Source organism: Microcebus murinus, chromosome 11, assembly GCF_040939455.1.
Source record: "Microcebus murinus isolate Inina chromosome 11, M.murinus_Inina_mat1.0, whole genome shotgun sequence".
In the NCBI taxonomy this organism is placed as follows: Eukaryota; Metazoa; Chordata; class Mammalia; order Primates; family Cheirogaleidae; genus Microcebus; species Microcebus murinus.
The window spans coordinates 29,099,812-29,119,976 of NC_134114.1; the positions used below are offsets into that span (position 1 = coordinate 29,099,812).

At 41.2% G+C, this 20,165-nt stretch overlaps 1 protein-coding gene across 1 annotated transcript in view; it reads left to right on the forward strand.

Moving 5' to 3' along the window:
• EGFLAM (EGF like, fibronectin type III and laminin G domains) overlaps positions 1-20,165 on the forward strand; it is a 169,354-nt gene that overhangs the window by 112,081 nt on the left and 37,108 nt on the right. Inside the window, exons 8-12 of the mRNA XM_020290068.2 lie at positions 12,535-12,650; positions 13,246-13,564; positions 14,210-14,310; positions 15,381-15,481; positions 17,370-17,514. Of these exons, the coding sequence (XP_020145657.1) occupies positions 12,535-12,650; positions 13,246-13,564; positions 14,210-14,310; positions 15,381-15,481; positions 17,370-17,514 (782 nt within the window). The remainder of the gene's footprint in view (positions 1-12,534; positions 12,651-13,245; positions 13,565-14,209; positions 14,311-15,380; positions 15,482-17,369; positions 17,515-20,165) is intronic.

Here is a 20,165-nt window from a genome sequence, read left to right on the forward strand (position 1 = left end):
CCTTAGAATTATTCAGCACATTCTTCATGTATATTTTAGAGACCGCTACCTGATATGCATACTGCTATTGAAAACCAGAGATTTTCCTTTTAAACCACTGTTCAAAGTGGTATTTCTAACATATCTTAATTATTTTTATTCACTACATTCAGACATTCTGAAGGTAGTGGAAATTCCTTCGCCTTCCTGATTTGTCTAGACTAAGCCAGATAGATACAGTTTAGATAAATCACCTCCTGGATTTTTTTTTCCACATCAACTATTTGTTTACTTGCTCAGCTTCTCTTCTACATGGAAATCATCATTTGAGTCATAAAGGTTTTTTTTATACTGTAAAAATTTTGACATTTTCTATTTAGGTGTAGGTCTCTTAATTGTAGCTAAAACATTAGTCCTCTTAAACTATTCTCAAGGTCTTTCTTCTGGCTCTGATAAGTTTTATGTTTTTGCTTCATATTTCTCTTTCCATTATTCTAGTAAACACCAAAGAAACACCCATAATCCCTTAGTTTAGACCTTGTTCTCTATAGCTACATCCATATCTATCATTTTTCCCCATATTTTTCACCTTTGACATTTTTCTCAGCACACCAGGAGAAGAACTTTTCAAATTCATCACCCACATCACTGACTCAAGTTTCTATGCTATTGATTTTATTACCTATTTTCTTAGGTGTGAATTTGTATTCTCCTAATAAAATTCAGGCTTTGTTATTTTTTAAATTATGAATTATTTTAAGCACAGTCAAAAATATCAGGAACACCTGTGGATCCATGACCCGGCTTTGTCAAATCTCAACAGGTGCCACAATCTCCTCAGAGCTAAAGGATTGAAACACTGCAGAGGCCGGGTGGCCCCTGTGCTGTTCCCTTCCTTCTTCCTGAGGGATGCTTGATCTGGTTTCGATGGTTCCCCCTGCAAGTTTTCGTGCTTGTACTAATGTGTATATATTTATTTGCAAAGTGTATTATATTGCTTTGAATGTTTTAGTATCTTTTTGTGACTAATTTTCTTCTACAGCCTTTCATTTTTTACTTTTATGAAGTTGAATTATAAAGTTCTAGGTGCATTCCGTTTCACTGCTATATAGTGTTCCATAGTGTTATGAATATACCATAGTTGATTCATTAACAATTTTTATGTTGGACATTTAAGTTATTCTAATTTTTGCCATCACAAAACAATGTTACAATGAGCAATCTTCTGTATGTTTCCCTGTGTGTGTATACAAGAGCTCTTCTTGAGTGTGTGCTTAGAAGTGGAATTGCTGGGGTGTAGGGCATGCACATCTTCAGCTCTACTACCAAATACAAAATTGTTTTTAATGTTTGCAGCCATCTCCACTCCCACTGACAGTGTATTCAAATCTCTACATCCTTGTCAACACTTGGTAGTCTCAGACTTTTCAATATCTATCCGATGAATGTAAAATAATGATATATCATTATTGTTTTGATTTGTACTTCTCCATTTCTGATGAAATTAAGCATAATTTTATTAGTTACCTATGAATCGACTATTTATATGCTTTTTATTGGTATATATACCTATATATTAGTTATATATTTAGCATATAGTTATATATGTATTTAATAAATATTTAACATACATTTAAATATACATATTTAAATACTAATCCTTAGTCAATAAATAATATGTGTTGCATATCTTCTGTCAGTCTATGATTTATCTTTCACTTCAGTTATGTTATCTATTATTGAATAGAAGTAATTTAATTCAATGTGGTTAAAAGTCTCAATTTTTTCATTTGTGATTCATACTTTCTTTTTTTTTTAACTACTTCCTTTTTCCAAGGTCATTAGCAATATCTTATGTTTTATTCTAACAGTTTTAAATTTTTACTTAGGGTCTTAATCTACCTAGGATTTACTGTTAGGTATGGAGAACATAATTTAATTTATTTTTCCATATAGACAACCAGTTTTCCCAGCACCAATTATTGACTCATTCATCCTTTCCTCGTGGATTTGTAATAATACCTTTCTGATATGTCAGATCTCCATACATTTCTGGATCTGTTTCTGAGTTCTATATTCTGTCAATTTCTTTATTCCTACTTCAATACTACAATGTTTTAATCTCTACAACTTTATAAAGTCATGATACTGGGTAGGAATTCCAGTCTGTTTTATTCTTTTTCACATCATAGCTATTACTTTTCAATAAATCCTTACAAGTCTTTTAGTGACAACTTTCTCAGGCTTTGTGATCATGTCTTTGTTTTACTCTTACTGTGGAACAATCATTTATTGAATCTAGAGTTTTGCATTGGTAATTATTTTCTCCTAGCACTTTGTCTTAAAGGAGTAAGAAGGGATGTCTCTGGTTTTCTGGTTTGAACAATTTGCCCATCCGAATACCTAAAAATGAACTGAACCACGGTTGATACCCCAATGCGGAACCACTTTAAGGACCACAGAAACTCCACAGAGATTCTGGTTGCTCACACCATAGCTCACACCATAGCACACCATAGCACTAGTTAGTCCTCCTGCCGTGTAGTTGTAGGTGTGTGTATCTCCCTCCCCACTGGACTGCGAACCACCCACAAACCATCCTCTCTGTCATCTCTGTCTCCTTGTTGTAGTTCCTGGTTTTCAAATGCAAGATGCGAACTTTTTTGTAGAGAACTCTTTTGTAGAGAGCCAATTGGAGACCATATACTATGGGTGTCAATTTTGTATTATTAATAGTTACTCCTCTATCTCCAAAGGATCCATCTTTCTCTCTCTGCTTTTCTTCTAGATCATTTGCATGAGCATGGAAACATATATTAATATTTCCTACTTGCAGAAGAGTCTCTCCCTGTCCCCACAACACTCAGCTGCCATCCCACTTCTCTGCTTTCCTTCAAGCTAGAGTTTTTGTGTTGTCTACACCCACTGTACCCACTTTTTAAAAAAATTCCTTTTCAGTCTTCAACCCATTCCATCTGCTTCTACTCCCTCCTACTCCTGTGAAAAGCACCAATGACCTCCAAGTTTTCCAAACATAAAGTCATCCATGAACATAGCACATGCCATCAAATCTCTTTTTAAAATGTTTAAGTGAGAATGAACATTTTTATACACCTGAATATTTTCTTAGGATAAATACCTAATAGTAGAATTACATAATTAAATAACTCAAAACACTTGATATATACTGCCAAATTATCCCACAGAATGGAGGGGAGGGGAGAGAGAGAGTGCTAGCGCACAAGCGCACTCAGTTTTAGAGCCATTTCCTCCAAACAGGATGGGCAATGGTTTTCTACTATTAATAGTTGGTTGACAATTGCCACTAAGCTCCCAGTGAAATGATTGACTTAGAGTGTCTACCCAGATTAAAATGGGGTCTTTCAAGAAACATTTATTTTGCATTTACAGTGTGCAGAGCACCCTGAAAGAAGATTTTGCTTGGATAGAAAACATTCATTCACTCATTTAATCTAACAGATACTTATTGAGTGCCTGCTGTATACTTAACACTGAATTCTTAATGTTAGCCAGCATTTTAGCTGCTTAGAAATGATTTAATTACCTAAGTTTTACACTGCCCTCATCCCACCTTCAGTACTGAAGTATTGCCACAGAAGGTTGTCAGTAAATTATTATTCATTATTCTCTAAAGTTACAAAGACTGCAAGCCTGAAATTGTCCACATACCATGATGAAAATATAACCTTAGGTTTTCCTACTGTGTTCACAGCCGCCTCTCTCATTATGCCTTGCCTATGTACCTCCTCCATCAGCAGGTGGCAGAGAAGCAGGTGCATAACACCTTGGTTTCTGGCCATCTGCTTAACTTTCCACAGCCCCATTATCTTTAGAAAGGGAGACACCAAGGGAGAAAGACACAGTGGCTTGTGTTTGTTTGACTGGTTTATGTTCTTCAAAAGGCAGTACCCCACTGGGGTTAGGCGCTGTTTGTGCTTCTTCTGTGTGTACGTGCATAAAGATAAAGGAATCGGAGAAGCTTTGAAGAGAGGACTCTGGAAGTCGCTTTGTGTCTCAGGTGCCATTCTTAGGCTGTGGTCAAATAAGAGTTTCACAAAGCATGATGAGCAGAGAAGAACAAACATATCTGCCTATGGCAATTACTTAGAGCTGCTCCCCCTCACCAATCCCACCCCTACAACCATAGAAACATGCCCTTGGATTAGCTAAATTCACTCAGATTGGAAGGAATAGAGTCAGGCAAATTATTTGGGGGAAAGAAGGGAGCAAGAGAAAGCACCCAGCATCTTTGCAGACCCTCTGAGCCCCTGTGCTGCTAAGGCTGATGCTGAGCAAGACTTCATATAGAACCAGAAACCTCATCTAGTGGTCTTCAAGAGCATAGCTGGATTATTGTCTCTTGTGACTTAGCCACAGAGCTTGCACCCAATTGCAATATTTTCCAAGAGAGGATCTAATTGAGTTGTTTGTCATCTGTTTCAATTAAGAATGCTTTAGCTGCTGCAGTTGCAGCCACCACAACCACCGTTACCACCCAAGAACATGTAGGAAGAAGGGAAGTTCCAACAGACGTCCACTTGCATCTTAGTGATCCAAACTGCCATATGAACTCCCCTCCCCCCAATGTGAAGGTAGCTCAGAAATTCAGTGTTTAGCTTCTATATTATCTACAGCAAAAGCAGGTGAGAGAGGCAGGAGCTGGGGTTGGGATGTCTGCCTTTTCTTCCAATGTGAAACACATCTTCACACCAAGGCCCTTTGGAGGTGGTTGGTCTGGGTATGAGCATCACAGAGTCAGGCATAGATCCTGGTTCAGTCAGTTAGTCAGGGTAGCAGGACCCACTTCACTTAAAGCATATAACCCAAGTCAAAGCAACTTAATGCAGAAGAGCCACTTGGAACATCAACCTTAGAAGGGGCTCTAGGTATGTATTATTTTCCAAGAATATTGTGCAAAATGATTTCCTTAAGATCCTGGAAAAGATAGCTTTCAAACTCTTTGTGTAGGTCCTTTTTGCTGTTAAGAACACAGATTAATGCTCCTTTCACATATTTTTATTATGCTTAAACTATTCCAGAAGTTCACTCTTTCTATTTCCCATATGTTTTGTAAGTTCCTACAAGATGCCAGGAGTGAGTGAGGTCTGGTGGTATAATGGGAACCAAAATGGGTGGACTTTCTTTCCTCAAGGATTTTACACACTGGTGAGAGAATCACATTTATGAAATCATCACACAAATAAACATATGAGGACACACTCAAAATGCCATTAAAGAGGAGAGAGATGATGTTCAATTCTTGAACATTTGCACTGAAGGAGATGACCCAGGTTCTGTCTGTTACTGGTTGCCTCTTGGGAAGCCCTTTTCTTCCAACCATTCTTATTCTAGTGGGTGTTTGCATTTTGAAGAGACTCAATTCACAGCACTTTTCCTCTTTTCCTAATTTTGAAATCAGTTGAGAAAGAAGATAACACAGCAGATGAAGATGATAAGGATGAAGATGAAGATGAATCAAATGCCAACCTTATTTCTGAAAAAGGCTGGATAAAGGGACACAGCTTACTCTAAGAGCCAAAATGGGCTTACAGTCCAGATGGTGGGATGGTGGGACAGCCCACCTGTGGGAAAGTTTGGGTTTGCACGGGAGTCACACCTGCCCAGATTACTGCTTTCCATAGTCTATCAAGGTGCAGAGTGAAAATGGGAGGGACCAAATTGGTGCCAAATTTCTCCCTCCCCCAAGTCTTTTGATAGATTAGCTTCCCTCAGTTCAGAAACATGGGCCTAAATAAGTGTCTCCACATCTGTAGTGGAAAAGAATCCAACAGTGCTCAAGGAAACTCTGTTCTCATGATACTGCAACTTCACAAATGGGGAACAAGCATTCCTTCCTCATCATTGCTAAGAGCTGTTAAGAAAAGGGACTCGGGTTCTTTTGAATGAAAAGGGATTCTGATAAATGGTGATAGATCACATCTTCTAGGAGGCATATAATATCCAACACAAAGCTGCAATCCCCAAAGCATGCTACTTCCATGTTGAACTAACTTCTTTTTTCATCCACATAAGTAAAATTCTCCAGTTGTTTCTTTTTCAAACCTTGCTTAATGTGACAGATGCCTGCAGTACGTCTAAATCACAAGTGTGAATTTTAGGGTCACAGACTGTTAGTGCAAGAAAGGACATCACCAGTCATCAAATCTAATCCCATTTCTTATTTTACAGGAAAATACAAGACTCAAAGAGATTAAATGACTTGCCCAAGGTCACACAAGCTATTTGTGTCCCTCTCCCGGTTATTTGGATTCCATGATCAGAAATATTTTAAACACTGATGTTGTGTTGATACATCTAAGAAACTCACTATTTATAGAAAACCTGTGATGCCTTTGTAAAAACAAAATCCAGGTTTTTATAAAATAAAAGTCACCCTTTTATCTATTAACAAAAATTTGTATTTTGTTTATTAGTTTTCCTTATAGTGGTATAACCCATGAACCAGTGGCTTGATTATTCTGGTTCTAATAAATATCTCCTTTTTAATGTTCTCTTTTCCTAATTAACAAAGTGCCAAGTAGAAAGAGACAAGTTATGCACTTTAATTACAATAACCCCAGGCTACTGGGAGAATTGTTATCACGGGCTTGGACTGCACATTCTGTGCTCACTTGGAAATAGCATTGGTAAAAACTTCATGTGAACTATAGATTTGAGATCTGAGGTAGTGGGGCCATCAGGAAACAAGAGCAGTGAGCTTTAATTCCAGGTCCTTTGAATCATACTGTGCTTGGTCCTCTGTGTTCATAGCCTTCCTATTAAAAATGGGAAATGACTATTAGCCTGGATTATTACTAGAGATAGGAGTTTGGGTTGCAGCAATGGGTGCAACACCAAGAGTCCAGAATTCTTGATCAGCTCTACCATGAATAAGCCTCTCTGGGAGAGTCGCATGGACTTTCTGGGCCCCTGTTTGCTCCTCTGTAAGAGGAGTGGTTGTGCTAGCTGATCTCTAAGATCTTTATAAAAGTTGGAACACATTCTACTAAGTGAAGTATCTCAAGAATGGAAAAACCAGCACCACATGTACTCACCAGCAAATTGGTATTAATGGATCAACACCTAAGTGGATAGATAGGAGTAACATTTATCGGGTGTCGGGAGGGTGGGAGGTGGGAGGAGGGGATGGGTGTATACAACCACAATGAGTAAGATGTGCAACGTTTGGGGGATGGACATGCTTGAAGCTCTTACTCGAGGGGGGAGGTGGGCCTGGGCAATATAAGTAACCTTAACACTTGTACTCCCATAATACGCTAAAACAATTTTATTTGACTCTAAGTCCTTGTAATTCCATATTCCTTTTCTCATCTTTATTTCATACCCTCTGTTTCCCCAGACTGAATGACCTCAGATTTCAAAGAAATATGTCACATAAAGTATCAAAACAGAAGCAATGTTTACAAAGACCAAAGGGCTTTATCCCTTGAATAGTATATGCCTTATTTTTCTTGTCAAAACAAGCAGAGAATCTGGAATCATTTCTGTCCTCATCATGGTATCATTTCATAGCTGCAACAATTCATTCATGGTCCTTTTCTCCAAGGAGTTGCCTTCAAGATGGAGAATGTCCTGGGGCAGGTGAAGAAGTAGTTAGAGAATTCAGCCACCTGCATGCCAACTCCCTGGGGCATTTCCATGTTTCAGGTTCTTCTACTGAAGTGTTAGATACTTGATGCCAAAAAATCTGTATGATTGAGTATTATGCATATTGAACCAGGGATCATATGATCTGGTTCTAGAGTTAGATATTCCTTTAATGAGATGCATGACCTTGGTTTTAGATCACTTCTCTTCTGTGGGCTCAGTTTCCACATTTATGAAATGAGGTTGGACTGGATGGTCTCTATGGTTGGACTGGTCTGGGTGTCTAAGGTCTCTTTCAACTGTAACTTCTAGTTCTGAGTTGGGGAAAGGGACAGGGTTGGTGGCTGTTTGGGGGAATGTCTTTGGATTTGAAATCAGAGTTCTACCATGTAAGGATTTCTCTCCAGATATTTCCCCCACTGAAATAGGCCTGGGCCACTTGGGCCAGAATAGGACATAGTGCAGCATTGTGGGAATGTCTTCTCTGCTTGGTAGAGGTCTTGGCCATGGGTGAGTATGTGAAATGTTCGTTAAATGGAGGAAGGGGAAGGATATCAAGAAATCTTATGGTTTCTGCCCTCAAGAGGTTCACAATTGAATTGGTCAATGCAATGGGAGAATTCTAAGGCCAGGAGTCCAGAAGATGTACATTGATTTTATTAACCTATGGAAGCTTATTATTAGGGGCATATATCCATGGGTGAGTTACCCCATCCAGGAGAAGACAAAGGAATGTCCTACAGGTCTTGGTAGCTTAATACTTTGTGGAGTCACCATTTTTACCCCAGAAAAGTCTGATGTTCTCTTTTTAAAATATCACTTGATTTTGGCTTTTTGGTTGTACATATTTAGTTCTGTCTCCATAGACTGCATGCCAACTGGAAGAGTAGGTAGGCTATGTGTAAGGAGACAGGAGATGGGAAAAGATGGCAATGTGCAGAAGAACATTAACCAAGGTCTTGGAGTAAGAACATACAAGAAAATACATTATGTATTAAGGAGACAACTGGTAGACCACTTTAGTTATTATATGGCTTTTAAAGAGGACCTGAAAACATAATTTGGATTCAGATTAAGTGGCATGATATAGTCAAAAGAGAGATCAAGGATAAATTCTAGCCCTACCACTTACTATCTGCATGCCTTTCGGTGAGTTATTTTTTCTCTATATATTTATATCTCCGTTGGTAAAATGGGAGTGATAACACCAATTTCATAGTATTTTGTGAGGATTAATAGAAAAAATGCACCAAAAGATCCTGGAGCACTAAAAATGATCAGTATATGTTAATTTTTTCAAATCCCAGGCTCTTTCTACATCCACAGTGGTTTCTCCTCTTACAAGAGAGCAGGGGAGCTGTCACTAGACAGACGTTGAATTTGAATTAGGATTGACCAGTTAGAAAGTCTGTTATTTTAGACAAATCACTTAACCCTTGGCTTCAGTTTACTTATCTGATGAGATTCATCATGCTTAGGTTGCAGGATTGTTGTAAGGTTTAGAAGTATATGATGGTAAGCACCTAATGGTACTTGGTAAGAAGGAGGGAGGCGGTAGATTTCAACCAGTAATGGTGATGGGGGAGAGAAGGAGAAAAAAGAAGAATTGTTTTAATTGAGATCTTTGAATTTTTGACCAAGGAGGCTAGAATTTATGTTTTAGGCAGGGGGAAGACACTGAAGGTGCTTTTTCATATAGGGAACCATAAGATGAAGATGAAGAGGATCTTAACATTGATGACAAGTTGTATGAGAACACCAAGAAGGTGCGCAGGGAAAGGAAAAACATCCTGGAGTTAGAGACAGCAACCTATGAAGATAAAAAGCAGCTTTCTACATGCATGTGTTATAGGATCCTTTTATCACCAAATGGATTTGTTCTTCTGAAATCCAGCAAATCTGAATATGTGAGAGAGATAGAGATAGAAATGGAGGGTGAGGGAAAGGACAGAGAGATCCAGGGAATGAGAGGGAGGCATGGAGGGAGAGAGAAAGACACAGTTGCCCTTCCTTATCCACGGGGGACATGTTCCAAGCCCCCCACTGATGCCTGAGGTCACAGATAGTACCAAATCCTGTATATATAGCAAAACTAGCACAAACCTCTTTTTCCTTCTTCACAATTTCATGAATAGAAGATTTGTTCTTACTATATATCTTAGCAACCTCAGCATACAGTTTTTTTTTTTCTTTCCTTATTGAGAACTTTCACCTTTTTACTTAAAGGGAGCATTGCATGGCTTCTCTTTGGCATATCCCAATTGCCAGCATCTTGAGTCTTACGCTTTGCGGCCACTGACGACATCAAATAAGGGTGACTTGAACACAGTCACTGCCAGACCACGACATTCAATCTGCTAACTGAGACAGCTGCTCAGTGACGGATGGGCAGGGAGTGTATACAGCATGGACACACTGGGCAAAGGAACGATTCACTTCCCAGGCAGGACAAGAGCCGGCGGCACAGGATTTCATCACACTAATCAGAACTTATGAATCGTTTGTTTCTGGAATTTCCCATTTAATATTTTTGGACCATGGTTGATTAAGGGTAACCCAAACTGCAGAAAGCAAAAATGCAGATAAAGAGGAATACTGTACAGAGATGAAGACAGACAAAAGGAGGAAGCTGTCCTCTAGGGCTCTTGGCTTTTTGTGTGAAGATGTCTGGCACGTAGCTGTGCTGCATGCAGGTGGCTCGGGAGAACGTGCATCCAGGTATAAAATCTGGCATCAACAGGCTTAAATTTTGACAGGTGGGCTATGTGAAACTGTGGAGAATTGGTTTGGAAGAGGTGAGAACACCACCTCCCCTGTGTTATCCCACCTCCTCCAAGATGTGCACCTGGACACCTGAGAATATAGCTCATTCCACCTGCCTCTGGATCACCTCCCAACCACATCCCTCTCTTCTGGTCAACAGCATGCCCCTGACAAAAATGACTTTCCATCATTTCCTTCAGCCCCATTTTCAATCTGGCTGCAATTTTGCCTGGAGGAGTGCCACGGTCTGAATGTTTATGTCCCCCCCCCCCCCCAAAATTCATGTGTTGAAGTCCTAACCCCAAGGTGGGGCCTTTGAGAGGTGATTAGATCATGGGGTTGAAGCTCTCCTGAATGAGATTAGTGCCCTTATTAAAGAGCCCCAAAGGAGCTTGTTTACCCCTTACACCATGTAAAGATGCAGCCAGAAAGCACCATCTGTGCAGAAGTAGGCCCTCACCGGATACTGCCAACGCTTTGATCTTGGATTTCCAGCCTTCAGAACTGTGAGAAATACATGTTCATTGTTTATAAGCCATCAGTTTAAGGCATTTTTGTTATAGCAGCCCAAATGAACTAAGACAAAGAAGCTGAGTTTGTTTTTGTGAGAAAGGCATTCGGCTTAGCTTATTCTGAAAGCAGAATGTCAAGTTCAGTTTATGTTTTTTGTCATTTTTTCTTTTTTTTTTTTAACTAGTGGATATCTAACAACCAATAGGCATCAGCAATCCACCAAAGTCAGTTTCTGCTCCCGAAGCTGTCACTGCCCTGAAGGCTGGTGCCTGGCTTGTGCAGTGGAGAGAAGGCAGCTAGCTGATACCTGTGCTGGCCCAAACCGCTGCAAGGAAACAGGGCACCATGGAACAGCTCTTTGAAGGGCTGCCACCGCTTTGTAGAGTGCGTCCTGTCCAGACTCTGAACCAGACTCGTGTGGATAGGAGATTTTGTGGGTGACAACTGAATAAAATGCTAATCTGACTATCCTCCAAAGCATAGTGCCTCATGTTGTCTTCTGACAGTTTTTCTCAGCCCACCTTCCAGTTCCGAAAGATCCTGTTATTCTGTTCAAATGGATGAACATGGTTGTTCCCCCCCCCCAAGATACCATATAGGACTCCTTTTTTTCTGGGTGTGGGAATGTTTGCTCCATTATAATCTCCTTTTTTGTTATAAAGAACTTTTAATGCAATACTTCATACCTCAAAAGTATATATGTAATATGTAAAAAATAATATGAACACTTACATGTACCCAACACCTATCTTAAGAAATAGAACATTATGGAGTCCTCTCAAAGGCCCCTTTGAATCATACCTCATTTATATCCCTCTTCTATTCTTCCTTGGGTATTTTTGTGATTGCAATTGTCTTACTTTTCCTAAGAGTTTAAATTATATATACATGTATCCCTAAATAACATATAATGTTTTCTTTGCTATTGAATTTTATATAAATAGTATCATTAAACTGTATGTGCTTTTGCAACTTGCATTTTTTTTTTGCATGACAACATGTAAGATTAAGCCCTGTTGATGCATCAGGAGCTCATTCATTCATTTCCCCTGCTATATGGTACTCCATTCCATAGATACACTATACTTCATTTATCCATTCTCTGTTGATGGACATTTAGGGTATGTTTGTTTTTATAAATAGAAAATTTGGGGTATTTTTTACTGTTACAAATTCTGATGCACTGAATCCATTTTGCAATGCCTCTTGGTATAAATGTGAAAGAGTTTTTCTAGGTTTTTTTAAGTTTGGGGTGGCATTGCTGGGTATAAACACTTTCTACTTTATTAAATAGTTCTAAGTGTTTTGCAAAGTGGTTGCACCAGTTTACACATATAATATGGGCATATGAGAGTCCCCATTGAGCTGATCCTTAGTATTATTGTTTTATTGCCTGGCTCATATTTTCCCAGTCTTGTCAGTATAAAATAGCAGCTATTTCTTATTTCAATTGGCATTTCCTTGGTTACTTATGAGAGGAAACATTTTATTTTTGTATTTTTTGCTCATCGATGGTTCTTCTTCTGTGTTGAATTTCTTATATGTTTTCAATATGCCCTGATCCCTTCAGCTCTCTGTAGGCCTGAGTTAGGATGGAAAATGGAGTGCAGACATTTGCTGATGGAAAGTGTGCTGCTTTTCTCTGTGAAGGTGCCGGAGAAGCAGGAAGTGGCCGCTATGGACCCCACTACATCACCGACACGGGTGTCGGTGAGGATGATGATGGATTTGAAGACGACTTAGATTTGGATATTTCCTTTGAGGAGGTAACAATAAGCTCTGCTCTTAAAACCCAGGCTGTTTTTGTTTTCTTGCCAAACAAGGCAATTTAGCCAATGGGCCATGAACATTTTACTTAAAACTTAAATTGGCCCATTTGCTTTTAATGCTTATTAGTTTCCTCTGACTATTAGGCTCCAGGTGATCATAAATTAGTGGTAGGGAAGTGCCAACCACGCTGCAGTGCTGTAGACAGCCCCTGCCTGCTGACTTCACAATCTGGCGGAAAGATTTTTAGATTTCCCAGCAAGTGACATTTTATAAAATCAGGTATTATAAGGAAATGAACAATTCCTTGACAAAGTAATGCATCTTTATAATATTGAGATAAGAATAAATCACATAATATCAGCTTCACTACTGATTTTCTGAGCCACACAGGGCAAGGTACTTAAAATTTTGGGATTCAAGTTCTTTGTCCACAAATTGAAGCCAGTACTCTCTACTGCATATCCATCCCTGGGTTTTTGGAAGTGTCAACAGTGACCATGTTTTCAAATATTAGGCAACAACCACCAATAAAGCACTCTAATTAGCATGCTCCATGTTGATCCTGAACCCCTTTTCCTTCTCTGGCTTTAGGTTAAACCACTTCCTGCTACCAAAGGAGGGAATAAGAAACTTCTGGAGGAAACCAAGATGACGTCTCTATCTCACCCAAAGACCCTTTCCAGGCTTGTCCCCCCAACCTCAGCATCTCCCCCCACGACTACCGTGGCTCCCCAGCCCACTCCCGTACAGAGGAAGGGGAAGGAGGCTGTGGCCATGATGTCAAGGCTCTTTGACATGTCTTGTGATGAAACCCTCTGCTCTGCTGACAGCTTTTGTGCCAATGACTACACCTGGGGCGGCTCGCGATGCCATTGCAACCTGGGCAAAGGTGGCGAGAGCTGCTCGGAAGGTAGGCCCGCACGGGAGGGGAAGAGCATGGTGGTGGGCTGGCGCCACTGGGAGCCAGAGGGCCATTTTCTGGTCCAAACATGGTTCTTTCTAGTCCCTTTCCTAAGATAAGTCCCTTCTTCCATTATTAGCTATACAAGGCAAATTGTGAGGCAACTTCCATTGCTTCTAATTAGACAGCAGCCGTATTTCTATGTGTGTCAGATGTGTAGTTCTTTTGGAGTAACCAATACGTCATCATGACAGCTCCTTAGAGAAGTGGTCTTTACTGTTGTTACATCTCTATCAAAAAGTGCAGCCAAAACATGTATGAGAAGGTTAAGAAGCCTAATAATTGGGCAAACTTGCATTACACAAATGTACAGCTGAGCACAGGTGACTGGGGTCTTACAGCCATTGATTTCTTTTAAGGAAAGCAAGTACCAATCCCCAAAAATGCAGTTTCTTCCTAAGAACTTCTGAAGCTCAAAGTCCCCAAGAATGAGAATAGTAGGTGTAAAAAGTAGAGAAAAGAAGATAGTAAGTTAAATTGAAAAGCTTAGCAGGGGTTTTCACTTATCGATATCCAGACAACAATGTATATTGATTTTTGCCTTTGAAGAAGTGAGGAAATAGCATCCTTTTGTGTTGTCTTTTTTCTTTTCAGATATTGTTATACAGTATCCTCAGTTCTTTGGCCACTCCTATGTAACCTTTGAACCTCTGAAGAACTCCTATCAGGCATTTCAAATTACTCTTGAATTTAGGGTAAGAGGGCTTAGTTGTTTGATGAGTGATTTTTGGACACCTCAACACAAGACTGTGCTACATCCAAAGGGAGGGGGAGAAGAAGAGAGGAAGCAGGGAGAGTGATCAAAGGTGAAAATGACATAGAGCCTGTCGTTAAACCAGCTCAGAGCAGAGCAGGAATGATGGGCCCATCCACCACTTTCAAGTGTGCCAGTGAGGGGTGGGCTCTGTGTGTCACCAACCTGTGGAAGAAGCTGGCCGGAGGTTCCCAGGGATAATGTTGGGGGCCCAGTAATGTTGTTTATGATAGCGCTTCCCCCCAGGCCAGGATTTCAGAAGAAATAATACACTCACCATTCCAAAATCCCCTTTAAATGGAGCCCACTTGTCTATCGTCACTGTGATAGCTGTAACTGAACAAATAGAAAACTATACACAACCCTGGTGTGTCGTGAGGGCCCGAGGGAGGCTCTCTGATCTGAGTCAACTGCAGAAGAGAATTTAGTCGGTAACTTCAGCTTAAACTGATTCTTTTAGGTATCCCCAAAGACACAAAAAGTATGGAGATCTGAGAACAAGTCCCCTTTGAAGTCATGGCCACCGTGCTGAGGGTCCAAGAGAGGACCTGTCACAGTCTAAGACAGCATGGCTGTCAGCCTCCCATTCCCCAAATAGAAGGAAAGAAGCAAATGTGCATGCCTCCCCAAAGCAAGGGAGGTAAAAAGAATAAAAAAAAATGCTTTTTGGTGAAAATAGAATGTGATGAGCAACCTCCTCTCTGTGACCATGGGGTCTACACATACGGTTTGCCAGAGGCTCTGTGGGTGGATCCAGAAAGCCAAGTAAAGAGCAGGTCATAGCTGGGCCACCGTCCTCTCACCTCACTGCCATTCCACACACGGTTTCTGTCACTGCCCTGTGTTTACTAAAAATGACCTGGGATGGGTACCTGGGATTACATTTGAGCCCATGTGCTTGCTCCTGTAAATGAGATTGCTCAAGTTTTGTATTCATGAGTGTTTCCAGAGGGCACTTTATGGAAGAGGAGGTGCTCGTTGTTCATGTGGCTTTTGTTTGTGTAATAACAGGCAGAGGCGGAGGATGGCTTACTGCTCTACTGTGGGGAGAACGAGCACGGGAGGGGAGATTTCATGTCCCTGGCTCTCATCCGACGCTCCCTCCAGTTCAGGTAAGTCCTGCCAAAAGCCCCACAGGTTTGCTTTTTTTCTTTTTTTTTTTTTTTTACATTGTCCAACATTATATTTGCATTTTATATTGTGAATAAAATATATACAAGATGGATTCCAAGAGACAAAGGAATCATGTGTATGAGATGAGCTTGGACCAGTTTACCAAATACAGGCATAGTAACCTTTGAACTTGAGTTTTGGAATCTGGTAACCATTCATTCATTCAACATTCAGTGTTTCTTGAGCACCCACAGTGTACTTGGCACTGCTTTATATCCTGAGGATGCAGCAGTGAGCCACAGAGATGAGGTCTTTTCTCTCCTGGAGCTCTAGTAGATGTGATGGGAAGAAAGCTGGGGTATTCTCCAAGTCTCCTTGTGGCAAATATGGCAGACAGCCATGGAGGGCGGCCAAGAGTCTCCAACCTCCTAAGGGCTCACCGAGGCTCAGGCCTCATCCTCGCCTTCCCCAGAAATATGGTGACTCTGGCTTGCCTCCTTTGCCCTGATCATTTCTCCTTCAACACACTTTGGAAGCTACTTTTAGCATATGTGTAGTCTTCTTGGGGACAGAGTTTTGTAGAAAGGTGAGTATTTTACTCACTCTTGTGCAGATGTACACTGCACCTATTTGTGACCAACCAATGGACACCAGCCTTGTCCTTCTCCGTAGTGCACTGGCCAAGATCCCAATGGCACCATTCCCCAGCTGCCTGGTCTTTAGCAAATGACACAACCTCTCCAAGCCTGCATTTCCTTATGGGGCTATTGTGAGGATTAAATGAGTTAACCCATAAAAGTGCTTGGAGCAGTGCCTCACTCAGACCAAACACTCAGTAAGCATCAACCATCATTGTCTATTTTTATTATTTCAGCATATAGCATTTGGTTAAGTTGGAGAACACTTTTGAGTGTCCCACTTGGGCTAGAAAATGGGTCCCCCACCAGGATCTGGGCCAGTGGTTAGGGCTGTAGCACTTGGAGAATCAGATAGACACTCAGTAGCGCTGGCAGTTATTGGCTCCTCCTGAGTGAGCCTGATATCCCCCTCCAGGGAAGCCCGTCCTGCAATGCCCCTTGACCCCTTCTTACTCCATTCCTGATTTGGAGACAAAGGGAGGCCTGAGAAGTGGCTGCAGATAATGCAAATCCTAAGAAGGAAAATGCCAGCCATGACTCCTTTCCCACCGGCAATCTCAAGATCCGTGTGGAAGTGGTGTGGTGGCTATTTGGAAATTGACCAGAAAAGACTGAAGTTCTACCTGTCAGGCATAGTGCCCGGTGGCCACCCTGGGCTATAACGGAGGTTGGGAAAAAACAAGACGAATGCAGCCATCTGAGGATGCTCCTCCCCCATCCCACACCTTGTTCCCGAGCTGGAGCCTCCTCTGGACACCTCCCTTGTATCGGGTACAACTGAACACGGACGGCAGGTTGGCCAGCTTGCCAAAAAGAGTGTGAAGACTTGGATTTTAACTTGTTATTAATGTCACTGAGCCTATCATTTGAGAGTTGGAGAAAGTCCCTGGAGAAATCTCTGGAAGCAGAGTGACTCACAGTCTAATTCTCTGCGCCTTGAATCCACGCTAAGCATCTGGCAATCTCTGAAAAGGAGAGGGAGGGCCTTAGTTGCTCATCTTTCTCTAAGCTGCAGAGAAAATCAGGTTAAAGAAGACCCCTCACTGAAAGGTCCTGTGGACAGATTGAAGATATCTAGACTGAGATCACCCCCAGGGAAGAGGCGTCTGGTTCTTCTGTGTATAGACTTAAACAGTCATAAACATAATTCTGAACAGATTGACTCTGAAAGGAACCTGGAAGTGAGGTCCATGAAGTCTGAAAACATAGTGAGCTGGTTGATCAAAGACATTTCCTTTTCTTCCCACAGGTTTAATTGTGGAACAGGGGTTGCCGTCATCATAAGTGAGACCAAAATCAAACTGGGAGGCTGGCACGTGGTTACACTCTACAGAGACGGGCAGAATGGGCTGCTGCAGCTGAACAATGGCACCCCAGTGACCGGCCACTCCCAGGTGAGTACACACCTCGCACCCCGCCCGTCCCACCCAGCATCCACCGTAAGCGTCCCAAGAGGAGCTCACTGCAGTGCCGAGGCACAGTCAGCAGGATTCAAGTTCAGGGCAGACTTGGTGAGGCCCATTTTTCATGGTGAACCTACACAACTGAGCTTCGCTATGCTCCTGCTGGGTCTTGCCACCCCAGGTGAGATTTTAGGGCACACTGAGGGGAAGAACTGAACTTGTACACATCATTGTTGGTGAGTGCACAGACAGGTACATGCTGTGGCTTGTGCCAAGGGACTTGTTTGCTTTCTGCAAGGACTTCAAAGCCGGGGTAGAGGAAGGCCCATGTTGGAAGGCTAGAACCCATTATTAGTGTCAAATTCAAAGTTTGCCTTGATGGCAGGGGTGTCGCAACCCTGTGGCTTTAGAAAATTGTCCTGAAAGGGTCACTTGGTTCACTATGCAGGAATAATCTGTTCATCTACCTTTTGGGGGGCCATGATTATAGGAAGTGGTAAAATAATTTAACTGTTGGGCTCCTTGGAAAATCACCTAGATATTCACATACATGTTATGCTCTGGGGAATTTTAGGGCTATGTTTAGAATAAACAGTTTAGATTAGCAACCTGCCAAGGTACCAAGCCTGTAATTATAAACAAGCAGGTGTCCGAATTCTCTAAGGAAAAACGTAGCAAGAAAGCCTTTGTGTATATGCGTATAGCTTCCTCTCTGCCTGGGCCATTCACTACTCTTGCTGGCAAGATGCGTTAAATAAAAGGCCATGCTGTGCTGATCCCCCCACCACAAAAAAAAAAAAAAAAAGAATAGAAAAAAATCTCATTAATTTTGATCCCAATGGTTCCAAAGGAACAAGAATCCAAATATAGTAAATGTGAATCTAGGGACATTGCTTATGCCCATATTGCTAGAAAAGGGATAAACAGGGTAAATGAACTACAGAGTCACATAAATGCCAGAGCAATAGGCCCAACATGATGAAGTTTGATAGGAATAAAGAAACTTCTAACTTGGGTCCAAAATACTAACTTGAAGACAGGATAGAGAAGCTACAATAGAAGCAACAGGTGCGAAAATGTCTAATAGTTCGAAGCAAGGAGGTACATACAATAAAGGTTAACAAGCAGGGCCATGTAGTAGCAACAACAAGCTAAAGAAATTAGAGGCTGGGTTAATAGAGTCACAGCATCTAGAAGAAGGAAGGTGATGATCTTCTTGTATTCAGATGACTATGTAACAGCTTCTAGTGACTCTCCTGGTGACGCTAGTACTCTGAGAGGATTACATTCAGATCTGTGATCACATGCTAATAAGGCCATGGACAAACTGGAGCATGCTCAATAGGCAGTCACTCCAACAGAAAGATAACTTGAAATCCCTTTAATGATTGATTGAAGGAGCGATGTTTCGTTTGGAGAAGATGATGAAGGAGCGATATTTAGTTTGGAGAAGCACGAATGGTAGCTTCTCATCATAGAGTCAAATAGAGAGTCTTGGGGGAGAAGGATTCACGCTGTGGATCTCCAAGGCTGAAGCTGAATTGGGAGAACCTCAGAAAGATCAATTTTAGCTTCACTCAATCGTACAAAGGGACAGAGATGCAACAGACTATCTCAGGAGATGCTTCTTTGTCCTTGGGGGCTGTTCAAAAGGTAGCTGATCTAAACTTTTTGATAGAAATGTATAAGGAATCCAACAGCCAATGGAATCTTGGATTATAAGAGTTTTTATATATTTTTATAATCCTAATACTTTATGATTTTAATGAACAAAATAATTAATTGCAAGAAGGATATAACTTTATGGATACTCAGGGCAAAGTGTGCCTCTGTACCACTTGCTAAGCAAGTTGGATAACGAGGACTACAGATGTGGAATGTTTAATAAACTGTCTTGGGAGATGTGATTTTATCTTAAACGGGGCTCCCCAGAAATTGACCTCAGATGAGGAGTCCTGTACAAGTGATGTATTAAGAAAGTGCTCCCAGGGGAGACTACTAAGAGAGAGGAGAAGATGGACATGGAAGAGGAAGAAATCAAGAGCGAGAGCTCAGGCAAAGTTCCTCAGGATATGGCTTCTGCCTGATCCTACAGGGAAGCTCTGGAGTATGAATCATACCTCAGAGGTTATCCCAAACTGTTAAGGGCTTTCCTTGGGGAATGCAGATTCCAGGGCACTTTCATTTCTCTACATAGGCAGGCAAAGCAGCCTCCAGGGAACAGAAGGCAGCACTCATCAAAGGAACGTAAAGACCAGGTTTGAAGATGATTGCCTGGAATATTGTAAAGGGTACCTCAAAGGAGCCACCCACTCCCAGGAGGCACTTAATGCTCTAGAAAAGCATTGAGTTGTCTGTAAGGCCCCCTGCTATCGTCCTGGATCAGAGAACAGGACTGGAAGGATGAGAATGGGATCGAGAAGAAGTAAATTCTGAGGCTTATGATGAAATAAGCCAAGAGGGCATTTAACTCATCTAATGAAAGTAGCATGCTCAGTGTCTGGAAAACAACCGATCCTTAAAAGCCACTGCAAGCTCTATAAAGCTGTCCAGCTTGTGTTTTAGTCTACTATTTACAAATGATTCTTATCTATCCATTAGTAAAGATAAAACAGTGATTAGATTGTTCACTTGTTCTAACA